We start from the raw sequence: 16,343 nt of genomic DNA, 5'->3' as shown, positions 1-16,343 counted from the left end.
AGTTGGCACCTATGGTCATTGCACCACTCACTATTGAAAGCAATGAAACTAATCCAATAGCCACATGATACAACCGCATCTTTCCTTTTCTTCAAACAAATGAGCTAAGCTTCTTTTTGAAAGTGACGACGATAACAATAACAATACAGGACTGGAGTAGATAGTGATGACAACAATAATACAAGATATGCGTAGGGATCAGTCTCTAGTTAAGAGACAAATCTTACAAGCAAGCACTAAAAAAGGGAATTAATCTTTCAGAGGCAAACCAACTATAGAAACCCCAGATGCGAAAGCAGCTAGAAGAGTAGGAGGCCCATCAAATCTAGTTTTGATGAAAAGGATAGGTATATAAGTGGTCTTGATTACAAGTAATAGTAGTAGTAAGTATAACAATAAAGCAACAGGCTTTAAAGTACAACTTTAACATCTAAAAACAGAAATATTGGAATTAGCAATAATATGTCTTCCTATGAATCACAAAAGAAAGAAAAGAAATGGAGTTGTCAACTTCAGTTGAAATCATCAAACAAACTAAAATTGAAAGGGAGAGAGCTTAAGTGATGAGAAGGAGATTAAGCTAAAGTAAGGAAGATTTTGAATAAAGAAGCTGGTAGACAGAAACAGTAACAACTTGCATTAGTGGTAACTAGGAACCAGATTCATAAATAAGAGAAGATTAAGCTAAACAAAGAAAGAAGGAAAGATTGTGCGTAAAGAAGTTGGGAGACAAAGAGAGTAGCAACTTACATCAGTGATAACTAGGAACCAGATTCATAAATAAGACAGCGCACTGAGTGCAAAAAACAAAACTCGAACAAACAAAGCGAAAAGTTGGGGTTTATTAAAGTGCGAAAGAAAAGAGGGAGAGGGGGAGGTGTAGCCAGGAGGACTGTGAGGTCATGAAGAAGTTAAGAATTCTGCTCCTGTTGAAGCAGACAGTATTTTATTAGCTAAGCTAAAGATTGAACTTGTTAGAAGAGTTGAAATACTAAAGCATCAAAAAGAAAGGCAGGGTCCTTCCTCCATACAAACACTACCACGCACTCACTGACTAACACCTGGCCTGCAACTAAACAAAAGTTGAGAGAGAGAGAGAGAGATATGAAGTGTCGTCACATTAACATATGAAATGAAAACAAAAAATGAAATTGTAAATTATAAATAAGTCCTTGTATTTTATTGAAACTAGTTAATTAGTTCATGTAGTTTCCCGATCGACAATCCTCGGTTCAGTAACTTTTAGTTCTCTGAATGAATTCTTTCATGAGAAAACTTTCCCACATTACCTGTCTCTCCTTTAACCTTTTTATTTTTTAAAAAATAAATAAATAGATAGATATATGGATTAGAAATATAGTTTATAAACAATAAGGACTAATTAATTCGTCTCGTTAAACTTAAAGGACTAGATTATAATTAACTCTTAATAGATTGAAACAAATTATCTTGAGGCGGGTGTCTGTCTGTAATATTGGCAAGATAGGATTTGGCAGCCACCTTTGTTGCATCAATGTAATGATAATTTGGTCATTCATCTCTCCAACGACTACTTTCGGTGGTCGCATATCCTTCAGAGTTGGTCATTATCTAGCTGGGTCTGGACCAGATCTTCTTGTTCAGACACCAAACCCAACTATTTATCGTAGTCCAATTTGGGATCAAATCTAATCTTGTTTCAGTGGGTCTCTTTTTTTTGTATTTTAATTTTTTTATTTATATCAAATTATTTTTTTATGGTTTTATATTGTTTTAATATATTGATATTAAAAATAAATTTTAAAAAATAAAAAATATTATATCAATATATTTTCCAATAAAAACACATTGAAAAACAACCGTTATCATAACATCAAACAAGCTCCTAGTTAGTTCGTACTGGGATCAGGTTGAAATTTTATTTAATATAAAAAATAATATTTAAGTATTATGTAACCTATACAATTTACACCTCATCATTTGAACTTTTAAAGCTTGAGCATATACTAATATCTTATTTTTATTTTCCATGAAACAATTATTTAAAGCTCGAGCAATATAGAAATAGAAATGAGATATTGGTATATGCTCAAGCTTAAAAAAAAAGCATTTTGAGGCACACCAAACCTTTAATAATTCATCAAATATTATCCAAAAATAATAATTAAAAGTGACATAAATGATTTATGACTAGATGTAACCAATAATTAGAGCTTGACTTATTATATATATTGACTCATTTTATGTATATGACTAAATGTACTCAAAATGTTTTTTTCTAAATACCGCTTCATCTTTACTTATAATTATGGTTGTCAATTACGTTTCATTTTATTTAGAATGCCCAAAACATTTCATGTAAATTCAAAAAATGAAACAATTTTCTTCTTATTTTAAATCTCAGTCCGTTCTGGATTTTTCAGCTAAATTTTGGTCAGAATATATCGGTTTCATTTCATATATTTCATTTCGGTTTTAAAAAGCCATTGAATCAAATTGAACCTGGTTTAATTTAATTAATTAAACCACCCAAATATAAAAAAGTTCTTTTCCATAACAATTTTCAATAACAATGATATTAATAATAACACTGATAATTATTATTATTATTTTCATTAAGAATGATATTAATTTTTTAAAATTAGATTTATCACTAATATATATGATTTATATTCATGTTGTTGTTTTTTCATATTTATACTTTGTAGAAATTTGAACAAAATAAGGGATTCTTTAGATCCCATTACTTTAAGTTAAACATTTATGTAAAAACATTGACCTGACTTTATATTTAAAATATTTGTATTAAAATATTTTACTTTCATGATATTTTGATATTTTGTTTAGGTTGAATTATTTTAAGTTAAAAATTCATTTAATCTTGACTATTTATATATATTTTAAGTTTTAAAATTATATTTGTTTGATATTGTGTTTATATTGCATAATTTATAGTTAATTTATCTTGAATTTGAATTATGTTTGTTGAGTGTGTGTGTGTGTGTAGTATAACCCCAAAATGACATATAGAAACATTCTGAAACTGAAACATTCAATTCCAAATAAAAAAATGAAACACCCAATAAAATGGAATTGACAACTTTGCAGATGATTAATAGCATTATAAACCCTAAATTTAAAGGAAATACAAGCTCAAACACTATTTAAGAAAAAAAATCAAATTTCTTCTCTTAGGTAAACCAAAATATCATTACTAAGACAAGACTCTAGATAATTTGGTAAGAAGATCTACTTGACATAATCATTAACTAGTATACCATAATTACGATGAAAAAAAAGAAAATATATAACATATATATTGAAACAGGAGCAAGAAACTTTGTAAAATCTCATGCATAAAAGAATAAAGAGAAAAATATTTAAATACACACATTTAAGTTACATTTACCATGTGGTATGGAGGATTATTGTGGTGACACCTATAATAGTATCGTAGGTTTGGTTTTGTACTTAAGAATGATGTTGGGTATTATGGTGTTTGAAATTAGCTTTTGAAAGTTGCAATGCAACTTCTCTTCTATTTTCCTAGATAATTCTTAGACTTCTCCTTCTACCCACGACTCATTTTATAGTTTTTTATCCTCACCTTCATTCTTTATCTTTTCCCATTCCTTCTTACTCATTATATTATTCTCTCTGAATCTTTTTTTTCATTATAATGTTATATCTGTTTTTTTCTTTTCACTATTCTCTAATTTCCTTGTTTATTATCTCTTGTTATCCCCTGTCATAATCTATTTTAGAGTTTTGTATATAAAAGATTCAAGAGCAATATTTATCTTTCTACCTTGAATCAATCTCAGCCCTATGAACAAATTAAATTGGGCTTCACCTTTTAACAAATTTAGTTAAACTTTTATTGGATCAAGGTTATTAAAAATATAACTTAGATAAAGAATTTGACATAATATTATAAAGGATCAAAACTATAAAGATTAGGTTTTTAAGGTTAAGAATGCAGAGAAGATATAAGTATCTAAAAGGATGTATTTTTTATCCGTCTAAGTAGGTCTAAGTAGTATAGTCTAAAAAGATCAAAATGGATAAAAAGGTTGATCTCAACCATTTTTTTTAACTAGAATCCTTTCATTTGGTTAAAATTGTAACATTTTATAAAAATAAAGTAATCCTTAAATTACATCATTCTTTCAAATTTGATTCTTGATTTTAAAATTTTGCAATTTTTTCAATCTTATTTTTAACCATCTTTAACTAGCCCCCTTGGACAACAGGAGCTACAAAATGGTTTTTGGTATTAAAATTTTTTAATTTACTTCTCAATTGACCTTTTAACTTTAAATTATTTCAATCTTATCTTTGACTAAGTCGATTTCACCATTCAATTTACAATACCAATTACACTTTAGTCCTTGGATAATTAATAAAACAAATCAAAATAAATTATGAATCTTAATTCTTAACCAAATTAATATTGTATGATGAAATTAGAAATAAATAAATTAAAAAATAACATAAAAATGATTCAAGTTAACACTAGCTAACATATTAAACATTATTCATGGGTATCGAGGACAAAATAACCTAATAGAAAACAAATAGAATAAATAATTAAATTTTATTCTCAATCAATTTAATATTAGATGATGAAATAAAAAAAATTAATTAAAAAAAGCCTTGAATCAACCAGATTAATCTGTTAAATCCACATTACATGTCATAAGAGAGAGATAATCCAATATAAAAAATTTAATATTAAATAATAAAATGAATAAAAATATATCGATTCAAAAAATTAAATAAAAAAATAAATTATTCAATTTAACTAGAGTTAAAATATCAAAATTTACCATCTTCATAATAAAATTAATATAGTTTTATATAAAATAAATCAAAATAAATTTAAAAACTCAAATAATAAATAAATGTGAAATAATTAAATTAAATTAATTAATTAATATATATACATAAAAATCAACCCACTACTCAGATTAACTGTTAATTACTATTCCTAAGTATTGAGGGTATAATAACCTAATAGAAAGAGTAGCGAGTAGAGCAAGACAAGTGTTGCTCTCTGTTGGCAGTGGTAGTAGAGAGATTCGAACGAAGATGGCCGTCGATCTATCAACCGCTTCTCTTAGATTTATTATCGTCATCTCCGCCTTTTTGACACTGGTATAATTTCTTTTCTTTTCTTGCATAATTCTCAATTCTTCTATTTTTTTTTTCAATACAATACTAGATTTGGGGTTTTGGAAATTCCAGTGAATAACAATCATCTTTATTAGGGATTAAAAAACTATGCATAATTCTGCTCTGTTATTAAGAATCTTGTGAATGCTGCTTTTGGATTTTTTGTTACTTTATTTAATATTTTGACTAAATTATTGATTGATGAACATGCTATTATCAGCTGCTAGCTACGGGCTCATATGGGTCTCCTTCTGGAAGTCGCAAAACGGGCAAGTCTTCATTATCATCGGTGTTTTCTTTATTTAATCTCAAAGAGAAGAGTAGGTTTTGGAGTGAATCTGTTATTCACAGTGGCGGTATGTCTCTCTCTTGTTTTTACGTTTTCCTTTCTAAGTACACGTATATCCAATTAACTGAGGAGTGACTAGCTAGTTATTTATCATTTGATTGTTGAAACCAGATTTCGATGATTTGGAATCTTCTAGCCCTGCCAAAATAGGACCTATCAATTTCACCAAAGCCGGTAATTCCTCGTTCCTCCTACACATCTTATTAAATTTTTGTTTATCTATACGTGCTCGTAACTGTAATTTCTGCTTAGGTTTGCCAACTAGTGAAGGTCCCTGACTGCTTTTTTGTGATTATAATATTTCAGGTAACATTGCAAGTTATCTTAAGCTCCAAGAAGTGGATTCCATGTACCTTCCAGTTCCTGTAAATTTCATTTTCATAGGCTTCGAAGGAGAAGGGAACCAAGGTCTATATTATGTCATTGGCTATCATTTTTTTTCTCAAGTAGTAATTGTATTTATTTTTTGTTCACTGCCTTAATCCTTTTCTTCTTCTTTCATCTGTGTGCCCATGTATAGCATTCAAGCTTCATTCAGAAGAAATCGAGCGCTGGTTCACAAAAATTGATCACATCTTTGAACATACACGCGTACCAAAAATTGGAGAAGTTCTCACCCCATTTTACAAAATTCATGTAGACAAAGAGCAACATCACCATCTTCCCTTAGTCAGTCACATAAATTACAAGTAATGGTTCCATGCAGTGTGCATATTTCTTTCCTTTAAAATTGATTGTTGATTTAAAGACACAATGGTATTATTTGCTCTGAGTAGTTTTGAATTTCTGCTCATGTCATTATAATTAACTTTCTTGTGCAGTTTTTCTGTTCATGCCATTCAAATGGGTGAAAAGGTTACTTATATCTTTGAGCATGCCATCAATCTTTTGGCTCGCAAGGATGATGTGTCTGATAACAGGTAAAATATGTTAAATTGTAATCTGCTCCCCTCCTCCCCTTTTTGTATGTTGAAATCCCAATTTACTTCCTTATCTAAGGTCTTGTTACAACTAATAACTAGGATTAGCCAATTTCACCTTGCACATGCTTCATGGCTACTGTCAGTTGTAATAAACTTGTGGTCAACAAGTTAATTTCTTGTTATGAGTGACAATATTTGTAGCGAAATGGACAGTGAGAAAATGTTATTCTTTTTAATGTTTTGTTTTGGTGGTGAAAAGAAATGTTATCATGTGAACTTTGGAGGAAATATTTTAATTCTTGAATGGAAGTTGATTACTCGAGGAGAGTGGTCTTGATATATCTGCACATGCTGGTTAGGATACCTGTCAAGTTCAAGCTATTTGGACATGTAAATTGATGTTTTATAGTATTATAGTTGCACATATTTTGCTTTGATCTTGTCTTTTAGACCCTGTTGCACACCTAGTATTCCAATGAGTGAATGAGGCTGGGAGGAATGTCTTGTCAGCCCCGAATTATTTTTTCTGTCATGAACCTTAATTCTCTGTGCTAAAGTAACATATATCTGGAAAGGAGAGAAAGATTGTTTTCTTTTTCAAGAGATTCTTTCCTGCAGATCATGTTCTTTCTCTGGAGATTCTTTTCTGTGGATGTTCACTGAACACTTGTCCGTCACCATTCATTTATGCCTGATTGTTTCTTTCTCTTGCTCTCACTCTCTCTATTCACTCTCTCCCTTTGTTAACTGTGGCTCATCCACCTTGACAGTGATAACAAGGATGTCCTGTGGCAAGTAGATATGGACGTGATGGATGCTCTTTTCACTAGTCTTGTTGCTTATCTTCAACTTGACAATGCATATAATGTTTTCATTTTGAATCCCAAGCATGACCTAAAGAGGGCTAAATATGGCTACAGGTGTGTACTTTTTTAGGATATCCCTGCTTCTTTTTATCATTTCGTGCACAATTTTAGAACATAAGAACACTCAACATGATACATCCCTGAACATGAGCTGCATTGAATTGCTGGCTTGAATCCTATCTATTGCCTTTTTTTTTAACCTCTGAATTATCTAACTGTTCATTTTTGCACTGAGACTGATTCTGTGATCTGTGTTGCATTTTATAATATAGTGTATCTTAGATTTGTCATATTGTGTTTTGAAATTTATTTTGTTTTGAAATTTATTTTGATATGGCAGGAGAGGTTTGTCTGAGTCAGAAATAACATTTCTAAAAGAGGTATTCTTTTAGCTTCTTCCCTTTATATATCTGTTGCATTCTTCAAGCATGATAATTATTTGCACATTCTGTTATGATTTTCACTAATTTTGGCTACAATGAGAATCCTAGGCAATCCCTCATTCAATTAGTTCTTGGGAAAAATATTTGATATTCCTGTTCCCTTTTGGTGCTAATATGATATTTATAGACGAGATCCAGAATTTATTTTTTTGTTTATTTGTATTGTTTAGAATAAGAGCTTGCAAACAAAAATTCTTCAGTCTGGAGGCGTTTCAGAAAGTTTTCTCGGTATGAAACTATCATCTTCTCCATTTCATTTCCATTTATAAATGTTGTGGAGACTTTTTATTTATTTTATAATGTTCCTATCAAAAGTTAATGTTCCGGAAACATGTTGCAGCACTTGACAAGATTAAGAGACCTCTGTATGAAAAGCATCCTATGACCGCATTTAGCTGGACAATAACTGAAGAAACTGATACAGTTAATACTTTCTATAGCTTAAATCCTAAAACTGTTCTATTTTATCCTTCAAATAGAAAGATACTTAAACTGGTGTATCATATTGCAATATGTCTATGTAAGATGTAATAATTATTTCTATATTTAAGGTGGAATGGTATAATATCTGCCTGGATGCATTGAACAATGCTGAGAAGTTATATCAAGGGAAGGACACTTCTGACATCATTCAGAATAAAGTCTTACAAGTATGTTCTATCTCTCTTTCTTGCTATCCTTTAAATTGTTGCCTAATGAGATTATAGAAATGCAACTTTTATTGATTCTTTTATTGAGACTTGGTTTCTGTCTATACCAAGTTATTGAAAGGGAAGAATGAGGATATGAAGCTTCTTCTTGAAAAAGAGTTAAAATCTGGGGGCTTCAGTGATTTTCCTGCAGAGTGTCTTACAGATACATGGATTGGAAGGGACAGGTATCATTCTTTTCCTCATCCTCCCACCTCTCTTGTACACAGACACGTGCTATGCGGATACTCAACTAGTGGCATATTTTGCATCAGGTGGGCCTTTATTGATTTAACTGCTGGCCCCTTCTCGTGGGGTCCTGCTGTTGGTGGAGAAGGTGTGCGCACAGAGCGTAGTTTGCCAAATGTGCATAAAACTATTGGTGCAGTTGCTGGTACCGTTGATTACTATTCCACTGGAACTTTTTTATTTTATTTTAAATTTTATTTCTTGTTTGTTGCATTTACACTTTATTTGTATTTAACCAACTTTTAAGCCATGTATTATAAGCTTTCTGGATTGAATGTATATGATGGTTGCTGTGGTAGATACGTTGTGGTTTAGGATGCTTTGCTTCTTTCATTTCTTTTTGAAGTGCATTTATTCCACCTTCTGCAGAACCAGACAGACCCTTTTTGGAACTTGATTGCTTTGATACGTGCTCCCTTGCTTGTCTTCTTCATTGAAGTGGTCAAAATAGTTCATTTATGATTTTATGGATCCAATGACCAGTTATTTTGACAAATTAGAAACAATGCAACACTATTCTAATTCATAAATACCAACTATCATCTGTTTGTATTTCACTTTCATGGAAACTTTGCTTTATTGTTGAATCAAGCATCAATCAGCATCCATACCAGTTTTTCCAGCTTTTCAACAAATAACATTCTCCTTTTTTGGCATCCAGAGATTTCAGAAGATGAAGCTGAAGAGCGCTTGCAAGAAGCAATTCAGGAAAAGTTTTCAGTACTTGGTGATGTATGTACAAGTAATCAAACAAGCAGTAATTCACCATGTCAATTCCTTCCATATATTTTTTGCTAAACAAAAATTGCTGCATGGTTACACCATGGTAATAGGATTCGTATTAATATTAACCTATTTTGACTTCTAAGACTAATGATGGATTCTTTTTGTTGGGGTCATTACCTAGGCTGTCTTCTGGATAGATATTGAAATCTAGGCTTGTCTTGGCACTTCCCAGCTCTTAAAGATGGTGGGATATGTTTATATTAAGAGAACCTTTGCTTTCTGAGAACTAAGAGTTGGCCAACTATCCCAATGGAGAAGACTTGCAGCCTTAGAGAGATAGGTGGTGCCACAAATCTAGGGCCCTGAAAGAGACTTTCAATTTTGGTTTGATTTTAAAATGTTGGTTACCTATTCTAAGGTATCCAAGATGAGTATTGATTATTTGATAAAAGGGTTACAAATGCAAGTCTGCGGTTACCAGCAAGTTGAGTGTTGGATATCCATTTATCTCTATCTAGAAAATCTTCATCTTCTTGTGCAGGTCAATAGTTAGTTATCGTATAATTTAAACAATAGCTAGTGTCTACTCCATGGGTTCCCTGTGTTCTGCCTGCTAATTTAGTCTACTGTGCACTGGATTAAGTGGGTCAGAGATGCAAGTTTGTCGATTGCCAATAGTGTCAAAATTGCTCCTGACTTTGACAGGGATTGATCCATTAGTGTCATTACAGGAACACACGTTTTCCTTTAAGAACTTTAACTTTTTTTTTTTCTTCAAATGATCAGCCTGTTCCCTGTGAAACTGAAGCATAAGAACTAATCTTAATATTACAGTTGGCTAGATGATGATATTTGACTGGGTTCTGAGATGAAACTATATGACTTGGTTAAGCTAGATGAAGAGCTGTAAGGTTCTCTAGATTTCCTGTTTTAATTGATTCTGCAAATCTTACAGAAGGATCATCAAGCCATTGATATTCTTTTGGCTGAGATTGATATTTATGAGCTTTTTGCGTTCAAGCACTGCAAAGGAAGGAGAGTTAAGCTAGCTCTTTGTGAAGGTAGTATTCTTTAATCTTGTTTGTTTGGGCTGCATGAGTTCTCTGGTTCGCATATAACTTGATGGGTTTTTTTTTTTTAAAAAAATAATCATAATGATGTCTTACTTTTGCAATATCTTGTGTGAAATATTTTTTTTTTGGTGAAGTTAGCATAAACTGTAATATATATGGTTACAGAGCTTGATGAGAGAATGCGGGATTTGAAAAATGAGCTCCAGTCTCATGACCATGAAGAGCATGATGAAAGTCATAAGAAGAAGGCTGTAGAGGCCTTAAAACGAATGGAGAGTTGGAATCTTTTCAGTGATACCCATGAGGTATACCATTCGATCGTTTGACAAGGATTATTATGCTGTCTTTTTCCTTTTGATATGTTAAAAATCCATATAATGAGGGGAAAAAACTTGTGTATTTGGTTGGAAGAATCATTCATAGGATTTTAAGAGTAATAGTTGGTTGTATGGGTTCATTAGATAGAAGGTTCATGTGAATGATCTTTTAGCACATCCCTTTTTATTATTTGTACATAGTGGCTCAATGTTTTATCTTGCCTTTGAGTTGGAGACTTATCTTTCCAGCAGGAGTTTCGAAACTACACAGTTGCAAGGGATACCTTTCTTGCACATTTAGGTGCAACCCTTTGGGGGTCTATGAGACACGTAATCTCACCTTCACTATCTGATGGAGCATTCCACTATTACGAGAAGATATCCTTTCAGTTGTTTTTCGTCACACATGAAGTATGTTCTGTCTACTATAGTCTTAAAGGAGCTTTTATGAAAATTGTAATTTGCTCTTACCCCTACTTTGTTCACGCAGAAAGTTAGGAATGTTAAACATCTACCTGTTGATCTTGAGGCTCTAAAGAATGGGCTATCCTCCTTACTTGTATCATCACAAAAGGCTATGTTCAGTGAGAACCTGTATGTTTTCTGCATTGTTTTATTTTTGAATTTTTGTCTCAGTAAGTCCTTTGTTCATTAGTCACTGGATAGATTAAGATCTCTCTGTCTTCTGTTACTAGTATCTTTTGTATGATTCATTTAATTCATGAACAACTTTGTATATCAACAGTTGGTCCCTGCTTATATAGACATGGTTTGTTGTCAGAGTTTGTTTTCCTAAGAAGGCATCTTTAAAACTTATTCCCACTGCAGGGTACTTTTAATCTTATTTACTAGAATAGGGTATTTTATGCCAAGTAGACTTTGTCCTGCTTGTGTATTGACACCTCAGTCGTTAATTTTTTAATTTTTTAAGAGATTATTACCTAGAAAAATCCAGGTAAAGGTGCTGCCACCTCTTCTATATGTCTCACAACCTTCTTTTCTGACCTGTAGTTTACCTTAAATCATTTGATCATCTGTCTTCTTATTAAATGCATTTTCCCATGTAAGTTTTATGGGAACAAAGATCACAGTGAACTTGGTCCTTCTTAGTTTACCAAGCATGATTATTTGATAGTATTCTTCTCCATGTTCATGTCCCCCCTATCGTTGGTGATTGGCTGGATGAATTTCGCAAGAGTTTTAAATGGATTTGAATGTTTTCTCTTACAATATGCCATAGACATCCTTAGGTCTTAGCTTTAGTAATCCTCAGCACTCTGTAAGTATCTAAGTTTTTTGTTAATGGATTGCTCAATCTTCCTTCAAGTTACTCCTTCTAGTCTCTCCAATTACTGTGAATCGCACATGTTTTAATGATTTTCAAAGGTCTCAGAAACAAAAATCCTAGTATTTAGATAAGAAAAACTTGGGGTTTACTTTTAATTGTTTTTATTAATAATAATTAGACACTTGGAATTAGAAATATAGCAAATTTAATTGACATGATGACATGCATCAAGTGCAAACAAAATGATATGAGAGGGAGAGAGATCATGACTGCTTCTCTATTTTTATGTGGCTAATAATTTATAAAAATAGAAAGTGACAAAAGTATGCAATGAAGTCTCTATGACATAAAATACCATTTGGAGCTTGCATGGCATGAAGTACCTTATTCTATTAAGTTAAATAAGAGCCTCATTTTGATTAAAAAAAACACTATTAGTTGCCAGGCCTGTCTTCCTTTCAACTTACTTATTTTCCAAATTGCATATAGAGTAGTGCTGTCAGAGGATCCTGCATTAGCAATGGCCTTTTCAGTGGCTCGGCGAGCAGCAGCTGTCCCATTATTGCTTGTTAATGGAACATATAGGAAAACCACTCGGTCCTATCTTGATTCCTCCATTCTCCAGCATCAGTTGCAGAGGCAGCTCCATGACCATGGTTCTCTCAAAGGTCATCTATGAGCTTACATTTCTAGCTCTTCTTTTCTTCTGGCTTGTTATGACATTTTTTTTTCTATATTTCTGAAATCAATGTACTTGTTCTGAGACGTGCATGTTAATGATACTTGTAGTGTTGGACATATTATTTATTTCCCCATTGCAAGTGATCCTGTAGTATTTGTGTCAGCTATGTTTAAAACCCTATCCTTTTTTTGAGTAGTCACCATAACCTTGTCCTTTTGGTTGACCTGTATTCTCTTTCTATTTGTGTGACATCATATACATGAGTAGATACCAGTGCATTTGTTAATTTGAAAGTACTATAATTCAGCAGATGGGTAGACAATTGATAGGTGAAGAAGTATGGGTTTTCACATTTAAGAGGCCGACGCTATTGTTGATATATTAACATATGCATAGAGTGTTGCACTTCGTTCTGTTTCCTCCTATGTTTCACCTGTACTAGTGTTGATGAAGATGAATTTGTGTGCAACAATCTCTGTTTGTAAGAGAGCTGCTCATGTGCCTGTCTTGGAACAGATTTGTAAGATGATTCTTTTGTAAGTAAATCAGGTTAGTTAGATGCACATAGTAGCCTCAGTCAATTTTCTGTAGCCTTTCAATCCAGTTACCTGTGGTCCATGCTCACTAAAGTTGTATATTTCATTTTTTTTCTTCCAATTTTTACCTTTTGCCTTTGGTATATGTGATAGCTATCATAACCTACATCCTCTAAATACATTTTGTTTTTATTTCTCATCACTGACATTTGCCAGGCTAATGTTTTCATTTTCTTTAAATAATGTAGGAGCACATGCCCAGAGTAGGTCCACACTTGAAGTTCCTATCTTTTGGTTTATTTATGGCGAGCCACTATTAGTTGACAAGCATTATCAGGCAAAGGCTCTTTCTGACATGGTTATTGTGGTCCAGTCAGAACCATCATCTTGGGAAAGCCATCTGCAGTGTAATGGGCAATCAGTTTTGTGGGATTTGAGGTTGGAAATATGACCATTCATTTTGATTTTATTAATGGCTTATTGTCAACTGTTGATATTCATTTCAGTAGTTAGATAATTGCCAGAAGAAGCAGGTGGGATTGCCTGAGGGTTTGCTGCTTCTGATGGCATAGTTTCTGATCTCTCTCCCCCCCTCCCTCTGTCTCCTTTTCTTTTTTTTCTTTTTTTTTTAAATTGCTCCAGTTTTTGACCTTTTGTCCCTGTTATATGCTCTTCCCCCCCCCCCCCTTTCACTTTCTTTACAATTTCCTAGCATCTTCTACTTTTGCATGATTTTTCATTTTCATTTAATTTAAGATTTTCTTTCTCCTAGGGAAACTTATGTAAAATTGCAGCGGCTGCCCATTCATGCTATTCTAGTTTGAGTAAATTTTAGTACTTCAAAAGAAAAAAAAAAAGAATGATGGAAGGAAAAAATGAAAATGGAAACCAATTTCTTGAAAAATTTACCTTAATTATGAAAGTGCAAAAGCATGAAATCTTTATCTTAATCCACTCTGGATCCTGAGGTATGCTTTTTTTTTTTGTTTTTTTTCCACTGAAATCTAGAGTCTAACTCACATCTATTGTTATATTCTCCCCTTCCCCCCATCATCCAGGAGCCCTGTAAAAGCTGTGTTGGCTTCTGTTTCTGAACATCTGGCTGGTTTACTTCCACTTCATCTTGTCTACAGCCATGCCCATGAAACTGCAATTGAGGTACTTGTTACAATGTAGAGGTTATCGCTCTGTGCAGTTCTGCCTGATAACATGATAGAACTCCAGTAAACATATGAGGAGATGTGTAGTAATGCACTTTTCAGTTACTGGTGATAGAATTATGTGAGAGGTTTATTGTGGCTTATCAATCCTTTACCCCCTCAAAGGTTATAGATCGCGTGATAGTTTGTTCACTCCTCTGAGGTTTGAGTCTAAGAGACATTAAACTTAACAAACTGGGAAGTTAGCGTTGGAATTATGTTTTCTTGAACAATAATACAGCAACATAATAATGCCAAAGAAGAGTTAAAATTAGTTTACTGCCCTTCATTGATATACTCCTTTCAAAATTTTCTCAGGCTGATATATGCATTATATATAAATATGCTTGTACACGCACACATTCAGAACTAATTTCTGTGTGGCCTCTGAAACACCAATTTAATTGGCCCTGAACTTTCTTAATGATGGTATCTTGTACTCATTTTATCCTAATTGTCACTGGGAGAAACTGTCCATAGACAGAAAATGGGCTTTTGAGAGGGAGAATTTGGAGACAGTCTGACCCTTAGTGTTTTTGCATGACATGATTGCTTTGAAAATTCAAACCTGCATACTTGAGCTGTAAGCTCAAGAATATCTCATTGTACCAAAATGGTCATGTATTCTAATTGTCAAAGAATTGAAGTTCTATCAGGAGATCCAACTAGTAAATCATGTGTCTCGTGAATGGTTGAATACCATCTTCGCTTGGATGTTTTTCTGGAACTGAACATTTTGTGTCGTGTTTTTCACAAGCACACATACACCACATGTAGGCACACATACTTGTCTGCTTTAGATTCCTCGTCCTTTTCTTATTGCTGACTCTGTAGATGAGCTTGCATCTCCTGCCACACTAATTGAATTGCTAATGTTGCGTGCAATGTGACAGGATTGGGTATGGTCAGTGGGATGCAATCCCTTTTCAATCACTTCCAGAGGTTGGCATATGTCACAATTTCAGTCTGATACAATTGCTCGGAGCTACATCATCACAGCGCTTGAAGAGTCAATACAACTGGTCAATGCAGCCATTCGTCGTCTACTCATGGAACATACATGTATCCTTGCCTTGTTGTGTAGTTCCAATTGAATATCTGTGATTCCTACCATTCTATAAATCTTGCAAGGTTTTTACCTTTTATTTTCTTAACTTTGATTGGAGTCCCAACTTATTTTCCTACACATGTTCATCTGGTATCCATTGCTATCCAATCTGCACTTTCATATTGTTCCTGCTATAACCTTAAGCTATAGAAGTTCCACCTGGACAGTACGGAATTGGAATGCTCAGGGTATGCAATCAATTAAAAAATTGAAATTCATAACCCTTTGCTTCTGTTTTCCTTTTGTTTAAATAGAGCAAGGTTCCACCTTTACTCTATCTGTGAATTGCAATAGAACCTATCAAGGCTGTCAAGTTCTGACAGTTCAAATATTCTTGCAGTTGACGATTAAAAAAAAAAAATCTTGAAAGATGCATCTGTATTTGTAGGCCTGTGATTGTTATTTGTCTTTGGATAAGGACTTGACACAAACCAGCTGAAAAGACCTTCAAAATGTTTCAGTCTGAGGAGCGAGAACTTGTGAACAAGTATAATTATGTTGTTAGCCTTTGGAGAAGGGTAAGCATGCTTGTTCTTTAACCTCTTCACTGAACTATATTGCTATTCAAGTCTGTAATATTTTGAAGAACCTGCTTGACTTAAGTAATATATTTTGCTGTCTTTCAGATTTCAACTATTCATGGAGAGCTGCGTTACATGGATGCAATGAGACTTCTTTATACTTTGGAGGATGCATCTGAAAGGTTAGGCACTCATGACCTTTTTCTATTTCCTTTCCCTA

The 16,343-nt window shown here is 33.0% G+C and overlaps 1 protein-coding gene across 6 annotated transcripts in view; it reads left to right on the top strand.

Moving 5' to 3' along the window:
* Positions 1–4,977: 4,977 nt before the first annotated feature.
* The window catches only part of LOC105115143 (uncharacterized), a 12,312-nt gene continuing 946 nt past the window's right edge, over positions 4,978–16,343 (top strand). The window contains exons 1-25 of one of the 6 annotated variants that reach the window (XR_840278.1): positions 4,978–5,136; positions 5,375–5,510; positions 5,615–5,677; positions 5,810–5,911; positions 6,024–6,192; positions 6,325–6,423; positions 7,197–7,346; positions 7,633–7,672; positions 7,906–7,963; positions 8,076–8,158; positions 8,287–8,385; positions 8,497–8,612; positions 8,700–8,818; positions 9,335–9,405; positions 10,355–10,460; positions 10,638–10,777; positions 11,039–11,200; positions 11,280–11,383; positions 12,567–12,745; positions 13,544–13,733; positions 14,354–14,453; positions 15,388–15,556; positions 15,661–15,790; positions 15,991–16,120; positions 16,229–16,305. Coding sequence is in view for 5 of the 6 variants with exons in the window: in XM_011011948.1 (XP_011010250.1) it covers positions 5,071–5,136; positions 5,375–5,510; positions 5,615–5,677; positions 5,810–5,911; positions 6,024–6,192; positions 6,325–6,423; positions 7,197–7,346; positions 7,633–7,672; positions 7,906–7,963; positions 8,076–8,158; positions 8,287–8,385; positions 8,497–8,612; positions 8,700–8,818; positions 9,335–9,405; positions 10,355–10,460; positions 10,638–10,777; positions 11,039–11,200; positions 11,280–11,383; positions 12,567–12,745; positions 13,544–13,733; positions 14,354–14,453; positions 15,388–15,556; positions 16,038–16,120; positions 16,229–16,343 (2,719 nt within the window). In the remaining variant the exon portion in view is untranslated. Of the gene's footprint in view, positions 5,137–5,374; positions 5,511–5,614; positions 5,678–5,809; positions 5,912–6,023; positions 6,193–6,324; positions 6,424–7,196; positions 7,347–7,632; positions 7,673–7,905; positions 7,964–8,075; positions 8,159–8,286; positions 8,386–8,496; positions 8,613–8,699; positions 8,819–9,334; positions 9,406–10,354; positions 10,461–10,637; positions 10,778–11,038; positions 11,201–11,279; positions 11,384–12,566; positions 12,746–13,543; positions 13,734–14,353; positions 14,454–15,387; positions 15,557–15,660; positions 15,964–15,990; positions 16,121–16,228 lie in introns of those variants that run through there. The other 5 variants (XM_011011949.1, XM_011011948.1, XM_011011947.1 and 2 more) reach the window with 5 other exon arrangements.

Source organism: Populus euphratica, unplaced genomic scaffold, assembly GCF_000495115.2.
Source record: "Populus euphratica unplaced genomic scaffold, PopEup_1.0 scaffold1038.1, whole genome shotgun sequence".
Classification (NCBI taxonomy): Eukaryota; Viridiplantae; Streptophyta; class Magnoliopsida; order Malpighiales; family Salicaceae; genus Populus; species Populus euphratica.
This window is presented reverse-complemented; position numbering and strand designations above follow the sequence as displayed.